This window comes from Papio anubis, chromosome 4 (assembly GCF_008728515.1).
Source record: "Papio anubis isolate 15944 chromosome 4, Panubis1.0, whole genome shotgun sequence".
Lineage (NCBI taxonomy): Eukaryota > Metazoa > Chordata > Mammalia > Primates > Cercopithecidae > Papio > Papio anubis.
In genome coordinates, this window is record NC_044979.1 from 55956417 (window position 1) to 55974440 (window position 18024).

Here is an 18024-nt window from a genome sequence, read left to right on the forward strand (position 1 = left end):
CGGATTGGAGTGCAATGGCGTGATCTCAGCTCACTGCAAGCTCCGCCTCACGGGTTCAAGCGATTCTCCTGCCTCAGCCTCCCACGTAGCTGGGACTACAGGCACCTACCACCATGTCCGGCTAATTTTTTGTATTTTTAGTAGAGATGGGGTTTCACCATGTTGGCCAGGATGGTCTCGATCTCCTGACCTCGTGATCCTCCCACCTCGGTCTCCCAAAGTGCTGGGATTACAGGCATGAGCCACTGCACCTGGCCTAGCCTGTTTTTTTTTTGTTAGAGTAGTTTATTTTCCCTTAATCATTATATATGTCTTTAGTTTTGTTACAGTTATAAAGAGATAATAGGTAAATAGCAGAAGCTGCAGAGGGAAAAAAATAGCAAAGGAAACTCACCACTATCATCAGCAACTGCAGAGAAATATCTAAAAAGCAGGGAGACAAAAACTCAAAACAACTATATGGCTTCTAGTTGCTTTACTTAGGAGGAAAAATAGTAAAACCTTAGGTAAAATAGCCCAGGAGTAAATTTCAGAAAATTTAGTGAAGAGGGCAAAATTACTCATTCTTAAAAAGATCTTGGCTGGGGTGCAGTGGTTCATACCTGTAATCTCAGAATTTTGAGACACTAAAGTGGGAGGATCACTTCAGGCCAGGAGTTTGAGACCAGCCTGGGCAATATAACAAGAACCTTTCTCTTTAAAAAAAAAAAAAATAAGAAAAAAAAAGCCAGGCATGGTGGCACATGCTTGTATTTCCCAGCTATTTGGGAGGATCACTTGAGCCCAGATGTTTGAGGATTCAGTGAGCTAGGATCGTGCTACTGCACTCTGGCCTGGGCAACACATGAAGACCCTGTCTCTTAAAAAAAAAAAAAAAAAAAAAAGGTCTGTATTATAGCACAGTTAACTATGTTATGTCCAGAGACATGAGTCTGAAGTCAAATTATATTTAATATACTCCTTATCAAATATGTGATAAGCCTTTGAAAAGACTATCCGCAAAGCACTTGTTGTTTTTATTTTTTAATTACTTTTATGTACAGAAAACTCAACAGTGTACACTTAACCCAGTTTAGTAGCAAGTTCTTTAGCCTTTGTCTTTTCGAGCTTGGCAATGTGAGCCACAGACTTGGGACCCAGGACATTGCCGCCCCAGTGACGGTGGACCTCGTTGTATCTGTCATTGTAATTCGTCCCAATAGCTTCCACCAGCTTAGCCAAAGCTCCTTTGTCTTCCGAGTTAACCTGTGTGAAGTCAACAATGGTATAGGTCTTCCTGTGAACTAGACATCCCAGTATTGCCTTCCCCTTGATAATGCAGCAAGGGGCCCCCATTTTATGACATAGGACGGGCAGGAAAACAATCAGCTCGATGGGATCCATGTTGTGTGCAATCACCACCAGCTGAGCTTTCTTGTTATCCACCAATGTGGTGACGGTGTTAACTCCTGCTCGAAAGACAGGTGGTCTCTCAGTGGGGAGGTCCCTTTGGCCGCAACTTTCTTCTTGGCCCTGGCCAACAGCCTCTGCTTCTTCTCTTGCTTTGTATCTGGTCTGTATTTGTGGGCCAGCTTAAGCAGCTGAGTAGCTGTTTGGCCGTCTAGGGCCTAGGTGAACTGGTTAATCGCAGGAGGCACTTTCATCTGCTTATAGAGGATGGCTCTCTGCCGCTGCAACCTGATATAGCGGGGCCATTGGACAAAGTAGGTGAGGTATCTTTTGGGCTGGATGTCCTGTCCAATGCCAAAATTCTTAGGCCTTTGCTCAAACAGGGGATTCACTGATTTCTTGGCCTCCTGCTTCTTCACAAAAGCAGGGGCCAGAGCCAACTTCTTCCCCTTGGCCTCCTTTCCTTTCGGCATCTTGGGCAACAGGAGGAGCACACTTGTTGTTTTAAGTCAAGAACTCTTAACACCAAGCTCACATGAACTTACAAAATTATAAGCAAAACTTCATAGATATGTGCATTTTTTTCTTAAGGAGATAATTATTAGATTTTCTAAGAGGTCTAAGGTTCAAAAATAATAAGAGCTACTGTTATAATTTAAAGCTCATGTAATTCCCAAAAAAATGTGAAATTGATTATAAAATTTTTAAAAACATAAAACCAAATAGTTAAATGTTTAAATAAATCAGAAATTATTTAGAAAACAAATTACACTGCATTTAAAAACTACAAATGTGTGACATTCAATTAGTTAAGGGTCTGTTGCCTAAAAAGTTCACTTATCTTATTCTTAAGGATGCTGCACAAATGTGGTCTTACCATATGTTTTGCCTGGACAATAAAGAAAGGCGGAAAGAGCATGAGCTTGGAAATCAGAACGACCCAAGGTCAAATCCCAGCTCAATTTTTTTATCTATGTGAACGCAAGTGAGTTCCTCAATCTCTTGGTGCCTTCTAGTTTCTTCCTTCATAAAATGGAGAAAATTCAAACATTAAATGAAGGTTTAGCTAAGATTCCTGGTACATAATAAGGACTTATTAACAGTAGTTATTATTATTGCTATAAAAATTTTATTATGTAGGGCCGGGCATGGTGGCTCACACCCATAATCCTAGAACTTTGGGAGGCCAAGGTGAGCAGATCATGTGAGGACAGGAGTTCAAGACTAACCTGGCCAACATGCCTGGCCAAAATTAGCCGAGCATGATGGCAGGTGCCTGTAATCCCAGCCACTCAGGAGGCTGTGGCTGGGATAATCACTGGAACCCAGGAGGCGGAGGTTGCAGTGAGCTGAGATCGTGCCATTGCACTCCAGTCTGGGCAACAGAGGGAGACTCTATCTCAAAAAAAAAATTTTTTTTATTAGGTAGATCAACTATATTTCAAGTCCTTAAGTTAATGAAAAAGAAACATATTAACAGGTGATCACTAATTCAAGGTAATGATATTGTATGATACTTAAAACTTAAACCAGATATTTTACCAAAGTGTTCTCATTTGTGAATTGAAGTTAGTTAAATCCTATGATCTCAATGATAATTCTCTTAACCCTTGGTATATCATTAGTATCCACAAGCCTAATTTTTCATGAATTTCTTGTTTTGAGCTATTTTATTTGTAAGAACTGATATTTTATGATTTCTGTTATTTCTTGGGAGGTCTTTCAAGAACAAATAGAAAATGTACTTACTTTTAAAAAAATAGAACAAAACTCATTCTAACCTGTAATTACCATTATCGGTCCACTGGACTCTTATAAATCTAAAATACATTATGGGATAATAGTGTTCTTATTTTTTATTTCATTTATTTTTTTTTTTTTGCTAATTCATCATCCTAGGAGTTATTTCATCATTATTCATAAATTATTCCCAAATATGTTTTTTAAAAACACTAAAATAATAAGAAAACAGAAGAATGATGGACTTGCATAAAGCAATCATTCTCAACTGGAGATGATTTTATCTCCAGAAGACATTTGGCAATGTCTGGAGACATTTTCCCTTGTCACAACTGAGGAGCATGCTACTGGCATCTAAAAGGTAGAGGCCAAAGATGGTGCTAAACATCCTATACTGCACAGGACAGGCCCCCACAACAAAGAATTACCTGGCTGAAAAGGTTTATAGTGCCAAGGCTAAGAAACCATTTCTAATTTTATGCCTACAATGGCATAAAAGAAGAAAATCAACAGAGAAAGATCTTTCAGAACTATCAGATTAATCAAAACATAAATGCAGAGACAGCAGTATACTAGATTCTAATTTTGATCGTGAAATTGGAAATCTCAAACTCTTGAGTCTTCAGAGGACAAGTCTAGATTAGTTTTCTGAAACTTAAGTATCAACGACTGAACAAAATATTTCTAAGGACAAAAAAGAATTATGATATCCTCACCCAGTTAGTCATTCAACATGAAGACCTTATTGCACAATGTTTTACAACAAGAATCTGAACCAACTCATTGTGCTAAAAGGACTTGTGATGGTAATGTGAATCTTTTATGATATTTGTGCCACTAAATTTATTTGAAATGATTCACATGTGGACAGATGCTGATGGCAGATACGCAAATAAAGGTGGATGAAAGAAAAAAATGTAAAAATTGAAAATGCATCAAATTATTAATTCTAACTAGTGTTTAGAAATCTAAAAATGAAAATATTTTGCAATTATGAAGCAAAGATGACTGACTTCAACAAAACTGCATGCTTTCAAAGTTCACAAAAGTATCAAGTTTTGACTATGCAAATGCAAGAAGCACTAAGAGTAACGATAAGCTAGTACCTATCAGAGAGGTATTTCAAACTATTTACAACTGACACCAGTCTAATTTTTAAAAAATTAAATATAGGTCAGGCATGGTGACTCACACCTGTAATCCCAGCACTTTATGAGCCCAGGGCAGGAGGATCACTTGAGTCCATGAGTTCAAGACCAGCCTAGGTAATACAGTGAGAGCCTGTCTCTACAAAAAAACATTTAAAAAAAATTAGGCAGGCATAGTGGCGCCCACCTGTGGTCTCAGCTACCTGGGAGGCTGAGGTGGGAAGATCGCTTGAGCCTAGGGGGTTGAGGTTACAGTGAGCCAAGATCACACACTGCATTCCAGCCTGGGTGACAGAGTGAGACCCTGTCTCAAAAAAAATAAAAAAATAAAAAAAATTAAATACAGCCAGACGCAGTGGCTCATGCCTGTAATCCCAGCACTTTGAGAGGCTGAGGCGGGTGGATCACGAGGTCAGGAGATCAAGACCATCCTGGCCAACATGGTGAAACCCCATCTCTACTAAATATACAAAACTTAACTGAGTATGGTGGCGCATGCCTGTAATCCCAGCTACTCAGGAGGCTGAGGCAGGAGAATTGCTTGTACCAGGGAGTCAGAGGTTGCAGTGAGCCAAGATTGCACCACTGCACTCCAGCCTGGCAATGGAGTAAGACTCCGTCTCAAAAAAAAAAAAAGTTAATTACAAAACAAGATGAATCATATGTTACTTTGCACAAATAACTACTTAATCCTTAAGTAATGAGCTACCTAGTACATTAAAAATGTGATTAAAGTAATCTAATATTTAAGCACATTTACAGTGCATAAAGATTCTGCCTTACTCTTTAATAAAATAGAAGAAAATCATTCATGGAAACTAAAATTTCTTTAGTAAGATTTCAGAATACTAGGAAAATACTATTAGTATCACTGTACACTTTGAAATTAAATGAAAAAGAAATTTGAGGCAACACCTCAAAACTGCTATAACCTCTGTACTTTACTAGAACTGATTTCAAGACAAAATGTTTGCCAAGGACTTTCTGAGAGATGAATAAATGACAATGTTCTGAAAAATAGAAGAATCTCTTGAGTTTGATAGTACGATTCATAGCTTAAGGGTTTTAAAAAAATAACAGTGAAATAAAATTAGAAAAATGCTATACCTTAACAGACTGCAAGACGCTAGTCCCATGCTCTGTTTCAATTTTGCAATTATCACACTCAATACTTTGAACTTTTACACAGCCAGACCCTGATGACTTGATATCTAAACCTAGAAGTAAAAAAAGAAGAAAGCACGTTAGTACTGCAATTTATAAGCTCCAAAGCATTTTAGTACCCCCAGAAATCGAACTCCTCAGTTATGTCCATAACATTGCCGAATCCTGGAAAGGGCATACTCTAAAGGTAAGGGGTCTTCTATCATGGCAACGGGACCAAATACAATAGCCTTTCTGCCAGTTTTTAGAAACAGAGAAGTTATTTCTACTGGCCTAAATCATCTAAAGAGAACTAACATAGATGGGAAGTAAAGGAGACTGCAATTCTGGTAAGTACTCCTGTGAAAGACTGTAGAAGCCTCTTCCCCAGTACATATGATCATGACTTAGGTTTTCAAATCCTATGTCTAACCTTTCATACCTAGAAAATGAAAATATTATCATGCAGCTATATCACAAGGTATTTGAAGTAATTTTTTAAAAATGGGAACAACTTTGAAAAACCTAATATATACTATTAAAACTACAAGATCAGGCCATGAGCAGTGGTTCATGCCTGTAATACTAGCACTTTGGGAGGCCAAGGAAGGAAGATTACCTGAAGCCCAGGAGTTCAAGACCAGCCTGGGCAATGTGGCAAAACTCCATTTCTACCAAAAAATAAAAATATTAGCTGGGCATGGTAGCATACACCGTAGTCCCAGCTACTCAGGAGGCGGAGGTGAGAAGGTCACTTAAAACCGTGAAGTCGAGACTGCAGTGGGCCATGATTGTGCCCCTGTACTCCAGCCTGCGTGAAAGAGTGAGTGAGATGCAGTCTCAAAAACAAACCCCCACAAGATTGTGGACAAATGGCAGTGGTATATGAAGAAAGTTTGGAAAATTAGGCATCACAAATGCCATCCTTGGCTGTCTATTTAAGATGTAACTGCAGGCATCTCTGTATACAAATTTTAAAAATTAAAAACACTGATATTTAATTTGGAATTAACATAAACATTGATGATTTCTCTTAAAGTAGACAAGACCCACCCCCGCCCCACTGGATTCCTGAAACCACAGATAGTACCAAATCCTATATATTCTATGTTTTTTCCTATATACATATCAATGACCAAGTTTAATTTATAAACTAGGCATAGTAAGAGATGAACAACAATAATAGAGCAATTATAACAATATACTGTAATAAGTTATATTACTGTGATCTGCCAAAATATCTTAATATTTTCCTACAACAGTTGAGGCAGGTAACAAACTGAGAAAGCCAAACGGTGGATAAGGGAGGACTACAGCATCTGCTATTTGGTGCAACTGTAAGCATTATAAAAGATGATCTTAAAAATGCTAAATGCTATTATTATCATCATCATCATCAATATCTTCCTTCAGTTGCAGGAAGAATGACAGTCTGGGGAGCCCTTCCTAGAAAAGTGTGTGTACACAGTGGCTTGCCATTTAGGAAATAACGCAGAACCCAAAAACCTAGGAAAGGTTATTTTGCAGGCATTATTATTGAAGTTTCCTAGGCAGGCTTACTATGTGTTTTTCTTCAAAGCTTGCTACTCATGGAAAACTTAGGCCAAAAAGAATGGAAACATAACAGTGAGAAGCTGGGCGCCTGTCTCAAACCAAATACTCAAACCAGGTGATAAACGGAACATCCTATTGACAGGGCTGTTTTGGGACACACCCCCAGGCTGTGAGTAAGGGGAAATGTAGATGGACTGCCATACCATTGAATGAATTGTCAAGAAACTTCAACCTTGAAAAATAAGCCAGTTTGCTAATGACAACGGGATAAAGGAGAACACAAGCGGCTCCAGAAATATAATTTGACCTGGATTATACCAAATCATGTTTCCATTCGATGTATCAAATTTCTATAACAAATTTTTAGTTAGGCAACCTAATTTTTAAATACTACTCGGATACTCAAGAATAGAACAGAGGAAAAGGTGCATTTCCGAAGGTGCCAACTGTAAATTAGGTTTAGAAAGCCAGGACCAATTAAAAGTGCAAGTCGACCAAATTTAGTAAGTTCACTGTGCGTGCCCTGGGACCCAAACCCGTTTTCACTTCATTTCACTTGCCAAATTTCAGGGGCGCGTTCACCTCCACGAACGCCTGGGGGTCGATAGTGTCAGACAAAATGGCCATCTCCTCCAGAGCCTCGTCGTACTTCACCTGCAGGCCGTCCAGGCCCCGCGCGCTGCCCTCCACGCCACACACCGCGACCAGCACGCGGTCGCCATCCGGGTAGGTGAGGGGGTCCAAGGGCCTCACGGCCAGGTGGCACGGGATCCGCGCCCGCAGCCGACCGAACGGGTTCACCTGCAGCGTCCACTCCTTCAGAGTCCGGCGCGCCGGGCCAGGCGGAGGGACTTCAGCCTCCGATCCGGGCCAGCGCTTGCCCCGACCTGAGCCGTACGGCCTGGCTTGGCAAGCCCAGGAAGCCCAGCGCCCAGTGCCAGCCCACAATCGGACCTGACGGAGACAGAGACGGAGGCAGCCAAGCTCCCAACCTGAGCAGGGGGCAAGCATGGCGCGCCCCTCTCTCCAGTCCTTAGAACACTTCAGCTACAGGGAGGGTCACTTGCCACGGCCAATCGACTTGGCCACTATGCTGCCTCAAGTCAAATAGGAGACGTCTGTCAGGGTTTGCTGAAGCAAGAGGGAGCCGGTTCGCTTGACTAGGCGATTTAAACATCAGCCACGCAAGCCCCAGAGGCAAGTTGCAATTTGAAAGCTCTAAACTCTGACCCGGACTCGTAGCCTACGCCCGCCCCTTTCGCTAAGGCGGACGGGATAGGTAGTTGTAAAGGGGTGGAACATCGCAGAGCTCTGGCATCTTAGAAACCACATATCCCAGGAGGCAATGCGCAGGGGAGCCTGGGTAAAAGGGCATGTGTTAGACTCCCTGGGAAAGGCGGGCGCCCTTTGCCTCAAGACCATTGGCTATTGGAGGGGCGGTACATAGGAGTCCAACTGGCCAATGGAAAGCACGAAAGGGGTAACGTGGGTAAAGCTGCGCGGTCACCTTGGATACCAAGGACGCGACTTCTTGTTTGGCGAGGGTGGAGCTTCGAAGTGAGACCCAGGAGGCCAAATCCCAAAGAGCCTAAAATAAGGATCAGGACCAAGGGAAGGGGTAAGAAACTGCGCTTTTTAAGATGACAACTAGGTGCAAACTAGGAGTAACCTCTGTGGGTGTCAAGACCCATGCTTCACTAACCTAGTGCAGGCGTCTCCAGGGGATAGAGAATGCCTTGGCAAGAGAGTAAAGAGCCTTTACTCTTGGTGCTTTTTGAGGGAATTGCCTCTTTGGAAGTGTATTCCCTCCTATATTTCAAATATAGGAATAGAGTACTGGCTCCTTCCTGACCCTAAGTGACCTTACTCTTTGGGTTTTAATTTGCTCACTTTAAAAATGAAGATAATAATACTTGCCTTGCCTTGCCTCAAAGGGTTTTTGTAAGGATCAAGTAAGAAAATGGATGGGAACGTGGTGCACAGTCTACAAAATTACCGTGTAAAGTACTGCATTTTTATTTCAACGTACTTAACATTGATTCTGAGTTACCAAGAAAATTATGAGAGATCAGAACTTGTTTTGAGAATAGCATTGATCTCTTTGACTATAAATGATCCTCAGTTTTAGAGTGTTTAAAAACAAAACAAAAAAAAGACATAAAAAAGGGAGTTACCATGGTGCGGTGGAAAGAACAGGGACAAGGGTCAGATTATTTTCCTGGCTCTGCCACTGCTTCATCTGTGTCACCTAGACCTGTTTCTTTAGTTTTAAAATGAAGAAAGATGGTTCTCAATGACCCTACAAGGTGTAGGGGTGTGTGTGTGTGTGTGTGTGTGTGTGTGTGTTTACCTTGTATAATTCTATGGGAAGTAAAGTAATGGGAACAGAAAGACTTATTTTCTTCTTTCCTGCCTGGTTTCTCTCTCCCCCTCTGTGCCGCTACTTCCTCCTAAAATTTATTCTCTAAATTATTTAGCCAAGACACCTGCAAACACTAACATTTCATAAAATGCAAGTGCGTTAGAAAATTGAAGCTCTTACCCAAGTACAATGACTAGAATTCCTGGGGCAATCGTGATAGACAGACTGGGCTAAAGCCCTCCTGGGTACAAGTCTCAGGTACTCTGCCAGCCACTATCTTTTTAAAAATTCAGTGTTTTCTTAAGTTATCATTGCCTCTTTTCTGTCTTTCTAGTCCTTCTTCCCTCCTCATTCCTCCTTCAGTGAGGACTGACTCATTATAGGTGCTAGCTCAGGTTCAGCAAGGGCCTACTGCAATAGTTCTATTCTTGCCTTTGTGTTTCATTGGTTATAATTATTCAAAATAATCTTCAAACTATTTTTTAGTGAAAACTGACAGGTGTAACTTTGAAAAGAAATTTGAAAAAGGCACTGGTTTAAGGAAGTTGAGAATGTACTCAAATTTTCTGTAGAGGCACTAGACATTTTTAGATTAAATGTTAATTCTTAATAGATAATTCTATTTATATGGTAATTTTTCCTTTTCTGAGACAAACTAAGTTAATGGAATTGGCAACTGAACTATAATTTTCTATGTAGCATAATCATTATTTTACTTTTTCAAAAAAACAAATAGAATTGATTGAAAATTGACTTTTCTGATCACATGAGGTTGAAAATGGAGAAAATTATTATTAAGATTGATATAAAATATTTAAAGTTATGGACATTTAAAAACAGTATAATGAGTATCAAATCTGTCCACATATCAACAGTGATTAATAAAAGTTATATCTTCCATCTATATGACATAGTTGTCAAACCATGTTCACATGCATCATCTCACTGCATCCTCGCTAATTAAGTGGGAAATTATTCTCCTCACACTATAGATGAGGAAACAGATTCAGAAACATTAAGATTAAGCAATTAGAAGATCTGGCCCTTTTATCACTCTACCAAAATGTCCTTCTATTTTCCTGACACCTTTGAAGAAAAAATGAAATTATTCACCTCATAAGTAGAAAATTATATACAACTTTTTTCTCCTTATTTAGAGTTTGTTTCTAAGATATTTTCACATCTTAGTTTTAAAAAGTCATTTCTGTGGTCATGAACATATACTTCTGGTAGGAGTGTTAAGTTAGTACAAAATTTTTAGAGTTCAATTCAGCAATAAGCATGAAAAACTTTTTCCATGACTCAGAAATTGTACTTTTGGGGATGTAAGCATAAAATTAGGGATACTCAAGAAACTACATTTTATAGGGTTACTTGTAAGAGAAAATAATTGCATCAATTTAAATGCTCCCTGGCCAGGTGCAGTGGCTCATACCTGTAATTTCAGCACTTTGGGAGGCTGAGACGGGTGGATCACCTGAGGTCAGGAGTTCGAGACCAGCCTGGCCAACATGGTGAAACTCTGTCTCTACTAAAAATTAAAAAAATTTGCTGGGCATGGTGACGGGTGCCTGTAATCCCAGTTACTCAGGAGGCTGAGACAGGAGAATTGCTTGAACGCAGGAGGTGGAGGTTGCAGTGAGCCACGATCACACCACTGCACTCCAACCTGGGCAGCAAGGGTGAAACTGTCTCAAAAAAAAAAAGTTAAATGCTCCCAAATAAGAGAGTATTACATGAATTATTATATATCTGATATATTATGCAACAATTTAAACATTATATCTTGATATGGGAAATATTCTATATATAAAGTGACAAGAATAGATACAAAATTGCATGTACAGTATAATCCAAATTGTATAATAATAATAATAAATTTAACATAGAATTATACTTTACAGAAACAATTCCAGAGGGATATATACTACTTGATAACAGTGGTTATCTTTAAGCAGTGATATGATGAGTGGTTACTGCAATTTTTTGTGTGTTATCAATAGTGAAAATATATTACATTTATATAAGAAAACAATTTTAAAGCATTTCTTCGCATATATTGTTTCCTAAAACTGGCTCAAATAATCAGATGGGCAGAGGATTTCTTACCATCTAGATGTAAATGTCAATTAATATTTTATTAAATGATTTATGTTCAAAAAATGGACAGCAGAGGTCATGAGAGAGTTTTCAGAAGAAAAGGTAACCAAAACAAAGAATTCAGAGAAAAGCTGTAAGAATTTGTTAACTTTCTGATTTATAAACTATTTTAAAAATATATCTTATGACTTCTATTATTCTTGTGAAATATTAATAAACTCAACAATCTTAACTAATAACTATCAACATTGAGAAGTATTTAATGAATATATATAGGTACTAATTCTATTTGAAATCTCTATGTGAAACTGCAAATAGACACAGTTTTATTTCTTCCTTTCTAATCTGTATGGCTTTTCTGTTCTAGTGTTATTGCACTGGCTAAGACCGCCACTACAATATTGAGTTGGAGTGGCAAAAGCAGAAATCCTTGATTTATTTCCTATTTATGAGGGAAAACATTGGGTATTTCAACAATTAGGAAGTTAGCTGTAGATTTTTAAAAGATGCCCTTTAGCAAGTTAAGAAAGTTTAATTTCTAATTTGCTTAGACTTTTATCATGAGTGAGTGCTGCATTTTGTCAAATGCTTTTTCTATATCTGTGAAGATGAGCATATGGTTTTTCTTCTAATTTATTGATGTGGTGTATTACAGTGATTGTTCTTCAAGTGTTTCATTCCCTCAATAAACTACATTTGATCATGTTATTGTCAGGGAGCTTTGGGATGTCAATTTTCTGGCCAGAAACCTTTGTGACCACAGCACCTTTGCCCAAATTCTTGTTCTGCATCCAGGAAGAATAAGGTACACAGACAAGTGAAGGGTGAACAAGACGAAGATGAGCTTTATTAAGTGTTACAAGAGCTCAGAGGAGACCCACAGTGGGTAGCTCCTCTCTGTAGGAAGATCATCTGTCCAGTGTTCAGCTCTCATTAGAGAGGAGGCCCTGGAGAGGGTAGCCCCTCTCTGCTACGGTTGTCCCGTTGTTTGCAGCTCTCAGTGGAGAGCAGGCCCTGGAGAAGGTGTCTGCTCTCTGCCCGCAGGTTGTCTCTGAAGCTCTCAGCAGAGAGGGTAGCTCCTTTCTGCAGCTGGTCCTTACATAATGCCTACACCCTCTTCATCCTCTGGCCAGCTTCTGCCCTGCTCTGGCTGAGCCTAGGGTTTTTATGGACCTCAGAGGAGAGGAAATGCATGCTGATTGGTCCGTGGGTAGCCATGGGCTGCTGGAAGAGGCCCCATGAGTCTCCACACTGGTCTGCAGGATGGGCAGCTGGCCCCCAGCCTTCAGGCCCTCCCTGGACTGAAGGTAGGGCCTTTCTGGGGACCTGCCGCCTTCCGCCCAAGAATCTGCCTGCCTCCTGCTGCCATTCATGGCCCCAGGGCTCAACCCCAACCTCACTCCAAGATCTGAGCCAGCTCCAGGAAAGGAGAGAGGTCAGGCAGCAGGAGCAGACACCCCAAGCCTGCAGGGATTGGGGGGCCTTCCCAGGCCCCAGAGGGTGCAGGCTACAGAGATGCCTGGGTCCTGTGGGTGAGAGGGCAGTGGTGGCTGCACCCAGGGAGCTCCTGCACGCCAACTCGGAAGGGGCGGGACTCCCCAGCTCCTGCCTACTCCGTGTAGTGGGAGGCCCAGGTCTGCAGCTGCTGGTCGGGCGGCTGCAGCTGCACCCAAGAGGGCAGATCTTGCCTGCTCCCAGCCCTGCGTCAAGAGCACAGGGATGCTCCGATCTACAGCTGCGGTTTGGGCGGCTGTAGCCCCGCCCAGGAGGGTGGGGCTCCTGGCTGCTCCGTGGAGTGGGAGGCCTGGGTCTGCAGTCCCAGCCTTGCCTCCCTGCTGCAGCCAGCGTGACGGCACCAGCCACTGCCATCATTATCTTTTCTATAAATTGCTAGATTCAACTTGCTAAATTTGTGAGGATTTTTACGTATTATTTTCATGAAGGATATTGGTCCAAAGTATTCTTTCATGTCTTTTTCTGGTTTTGATATTAGGGTAAAATTAGAAGGGCAAGTGTTGCCTCTTTTATTTTATGGAAGATTGTTAGAAAACTGTTAATATGGTTTAGCTTTATTTATCCTGCTCAGAAGTCAATATGCTTTCTTTGTCTAAAGTCTCCAATTTATAGATCTTCAGACTTTCCTTGCTCTTTCTATTTTTTACTTTTGGAGCTCTCATTTAGACATATATTTTAATTTCTCATTCTGTCATCCATATCTCTTAACTGTGTTTACAAGATTTATGCCTCTTCATCTTTTTGTGTTTCATTCTGGATGATTTCCTCAAATCTATGTTCCAATTCATTAATTCTTTCCCAGTCTTTGCTAATCCATTGTTTAATATCTGCATTGAATTTTTCATCCCAATGACTATATTATCATTTCTAGAATATTTCTTTGGTTCTTTAAAAAATCTGTTTTCTCTTATTTTAAACTGCCCTGTTCATTTTACTGTGGTTTCTTTACCTTCTCTTGCCTCTTTAATTATTTTAAACATACTTATGCGAAATTATTCTTGTCTGTTCTGTTTTTAGGTTGCTGTTTCTCTCTTGCTACATAAACAAACTCTGTCTCATGGTGGTTTATTTCCTGTCATGGCTTATAAATTTTTATTTATAGCTCATCTTCAGCAGGAGTTCTCTTTTCTGAAAATCCCTTACATTCTAGATTATAATAAAAATTTTCTTGTTCCCTCTAGAACAATTTTGGATGTGCTTCAGTCAGAACTCAACCAATTTCCATGGTCATGGGCCAGGTTTTTTATTTTTATTTTCTTTTGTTTTTGCTTCATTTCCTTCTGCAAAGTAACTCATTCATACAAAAGAATAAAGTATGAATAAAGTCTAAAGAATAATAGTAAAAAGAACATCTTTATGCCTAACACCCAGTTTAAGAAATAAGACATACCAATAAGTTTGGGTTTCATTTTTTCTTTTTTCCTCCTTTATCTTCTGGCTTTCACTTAAAAGCAGGCTGAATTGAGAACTGTGTAGAAGAAAAGGGGCTCCTGCCCCACAGAAAGTCTAGGGAAATCCCGATTTTTTTTTTTCTTTTCTTTTTGGTCTGCTGGCCATGCCCCAAGGCCAGCTCCAAACACGGATTTGCACTGCCACTGCCAAGCTGTGAAGATTCCTAAGAATAAAAGAGAACACTGTCTCTGTGAATAGAGGAACTGGAAAGAAAGTGTGTGGGGGAATCCTCATACTATTTCTCTTTTTTTCTTGATATTTTACCTCAAGGGCAGCCCCAACTACTTGGAAGTGAATGGCAGCATAAGGCAAATCTTTAAGACAGCCTGATCCTTCTGGCCATAACAAAGGGGGCCCACAAAAACCATAAAGTGTAGGAGAAATCCCATGTAGGAGAGCACTGGTGATCCTAATTCCGTGTTTGAAACTACGTAAGTAACAGGGTCAGCCCTACTCCTGCACGAACGTGGAGTACAGTAGGCCCCTCTTTGGCTTTGCTTTCTGAGGTTTCAGTTTCCCATGGTCAACTACAGTCTGAAAATATTAAATGGAAAGTTCTGGAAATAACTCATAAATTTTAAATTGCACACACTGCTGAGAAGCATGATGAAATCTTGCACTGTCTCACTCCATCCTTTGTGCAGCATATCCACACTGTCTATCCCACCCACCCAATTGTCACTCAGTAGCTTAGCTGTTTTGGTTATCAGATTTGCTGTTGTGATATCTCAGTGCTCGTATTCAAGTAACCCTTATTTTACTTAATAATCACTCCAAAGCACAAGAGTAGTAATGCTGGCAATTAGCAGATACCAAAGAGAAGCCATAAAGTATTTCCTGTGAGTGAAAAGGTGAAAATTCTCAATTTAATAAGGAAAGAAAAAAAGCTATATGCTGAAATTGCCAAGATCCAAGGTTAGAATGAATCTTCTGCCTGTGAAATTGTGAAGAATGAAAAATAAATTAGTGCATAGTATATGTAGTTTGGTACTAATCCTGGTTTCAGTCATGCACTGGGGATCTTGGAACATATCCCCCATGGATAAGGAGATACTACTGTAATCTCTACTGATCTGTCTACAAGTTCGCTGATCCTTCTCCTTGCTCAAATCTACCATTGAACTCCCCCAGCGAATTTTTCAATTATTATAATTTTCTACTTAGGAATTTCAATTTGGTTTCTTAAAAATTTCTACTTACTGATATTCTCTGATGAATTACATCGTACTCTTCTTTAATTCTTTAAACATGGTTTCCTTTCATTCTTCAAACATATTTATAACATCTGCTTTGAAGTCACTGTTAAATCAGACACCTGCCCACTAGTCACTTAGTAGCCATCTCAGTTATCAGATCAACTGTTGATGTATCTCAGGGCTTGCATTCAACTAACCCTATGTTACTTCATAAGGGCCCCAAAGTACAAGAGTAGTGATGCTGACTACTTGGATATACCAAAGAGAAGCCATAAAGTGCTTCCTTTAAGTGAAAAGGTGAAAGTTTTTGACTTAATAAGGAAATAAAAAAATCATATGCTGAGATTGCTAAAGTCTATGATAAGGACAAATCTTCTATTTGTGAAATTGTGGAGAAGACAATTTTGTACTAGTTTTGCTGTCACATCTCAAAATGCAAAAGTTATAGCCACAGTGCTTGTATAGGATATATAGGGTACTATCCACAGTTTGAGGCATCCACTGGGGGGGTCTTATAAATGCATCCCATGCAGATAAGGGGAGGACTACTCAAGAAAGCATAGTTAAGGCTTTGAGAAATGAGCTATGATAAAAATACCACAAAGGTCTCAGAACAACTCGTGAGTGTTGCATGTAATGTACAGACCCAAAGAGCATAGCAAAGGCTTTGTAAACTAAATATTGGAATTACTGTCCCTGAAGGCATGACAGAACTTGTGATCTGAGCCTAACCAGATTGATTGCTTACTAAAATAAACAAACAAAAATCAATATCTTTAGAAGATTTTAGCAGGACTCAGAGCTTAGAAGATTTTAACAGGACCCAGAGCTTCACAGCCAACATCATATCCTTTTCTTTTTTTTTTTTAATGGAGTCTCACTCTGTCGTCCAGGCTGGAGTTCAGTGGCGCAATCTCGGCTCACTGCAACCTCTGCCTCCCAAGGTCAAGCGATTCTCCCACCTCAGGCTCCCAACTAGCTGGGAGTACTGGTGCTTGCCACCACACCTGGCCAATTTTTATAGAGATGGGGTTTCACCATGTTGGCCAGACTGGTCTCAAACTCCTGACCTCAAGTGATTCTCCCACCTTGGCTTCCCAAGGCTGGGATTGCAGGCATGAACAGCATAATAGTCAAATTGTCCATCTTAAAATCCCAAATTACTCAACATATCAGTAACAGGAAAATCTGGCCAAAATTTTCAAAGGAAAAGATACCACCCCCAAATTATCAAAGACTATTTACAATCGCCAGAAACCTTGAAACAACCCAAAGTTCTCTCAGATGTGAGTGGAAAAACAAACTGTAGTACATCCACATAATGGAATGCTGCTCAGTAATAAAAAGTGACAATTGGTACACACAACAAAATAGATAAAAATCTCAAGAACAGGCCAGGTGCAGTGGTTCACGCCTGTAATCTCAGCACCTTGGGAGGCCGAGGTGGGCTGATTACTTGAGATCAGAATTTCGAGACCAGCCTGGCCAACATGGCAAAACCACATCTCTACTAAAAATACAAAGATTAGCCAGGCATGGTGGTGGGTGCCTGTAGTCTCAGCTACTTGAATGGCTGAGGCAGGAGAATCCCTTGAACCTGGGAGGAAGAGGTTACAGTGAACCAAGATCATGCCACTGCACTTAAACCTGGGCAACAGAGCGAGACTTCATGTAAAAGAAAAAAAACAAACTCAAGAACATTTTACAAAGTGAAAGAAGCTGTACTCGAAAGATTACATACTACGTGATTCCACTTTTATGATATTCTGGAAAAGGCTAAATAAAAACGATGGGGAGCAGATCAGTTGTTGCCAGGAGATACATGTGGAGGTAAACTTTGACTACAAAGGGGTACTGCATGAAAGAATTTACTTTGGTCCAGGGGAAGGGAAAGAACTGTTCTGCATCTTGATTGTAGTCATGGTAACATGCGTACAAGCATTTGATAGAATGCACAGAACTGTCAATAAAAAGAGTAATTTTTACTCTGTATAAATTTAAAAGTGAATTTCAAAAAATCATGCATAAAAAGAAAACACCATCTGTGAAGCAGATGACCTTACAAGTGAATTCTACCAAATATTTTAAGGGAAATACTACCAGTTTTACATAAACTGTCTCAAAAATTAGAAAGGAGAGAACTCTTCCCAACTCACTTAATGAGGCCAGTATCGTCTTGATAACAAAATTAGATAAAAATATTGCCAGAAAAGAACTAGAAAATAATCCCTCATGAACACAAAAGCAAAATCCTTAACATTACATGAGCAAATCAAAATGAATAATATGGGAAAAGGATAATGCATCATGGCCAAGTGGGGGTTTATCTCTCAAATGCAAGATTAATTTTATGACCAAATATCAAGCAGTGGACCAGGTGTGGTGGCTCGTGCCTGTAATCCCAGCAGTTTGGAAAACCAACGTG

At 40.0% G+C, this 18024-nt stretch overlaps 2 protein-coding genes across 10 annotated transcripts in view; one reads left to right on the plus strand and one right to left on the minus strand.

Annotated features, from left to right (window-relative positions):
• The window catches only part of FAM185A (family with sequence similarity 185 member A), a 170057-nt gene extending 161830 nt beyond the window's left edge, over window positions 1–8227 (minus strand). For all 7 annotated transcript variants that reach the window (XM_017957029.3, XM_009203570.4, XM_021935324.2 and 4 more), the window contains exons 1-2: window positions 7535–8227; window positions 5385–5494 (exon numbers count right to left, since the gene is read on the minus strand). In XM_017957029.3, the coding sequence (XP_017812518.3) occupies window positions 5385–5494; window positions 7535–7985 (561 nt within the window). In that variant the 5' untranslated portion in view covers window positions 7986–8227. The remainder of the gene's footprint in view (window positions 1–5384; window positions 5495–7534) is intronic.
• A 95-nt stretch (window positions 8228–8322) lies between these two features.
• CCDC146 (coiled-coil domain containing 146) overlaps window positions 8323–18024 on the plus strand; it is a 177136-nt gene continuing 167434 nt past the window's right edge. For 2 of the 3 annotated variants that reach the window (XM_003896411.5, XM_009203572.4), the window contains exon 1: window positions 8323–8592. The gene's annotated coding sequence lies outside the window, so the exon portion shown is untranslated. The remainder of the gene's footprint in view (window positions 8593–18024) is intronic. The other variant, XM_009203573.4, reaches the window with a different exon arrangement.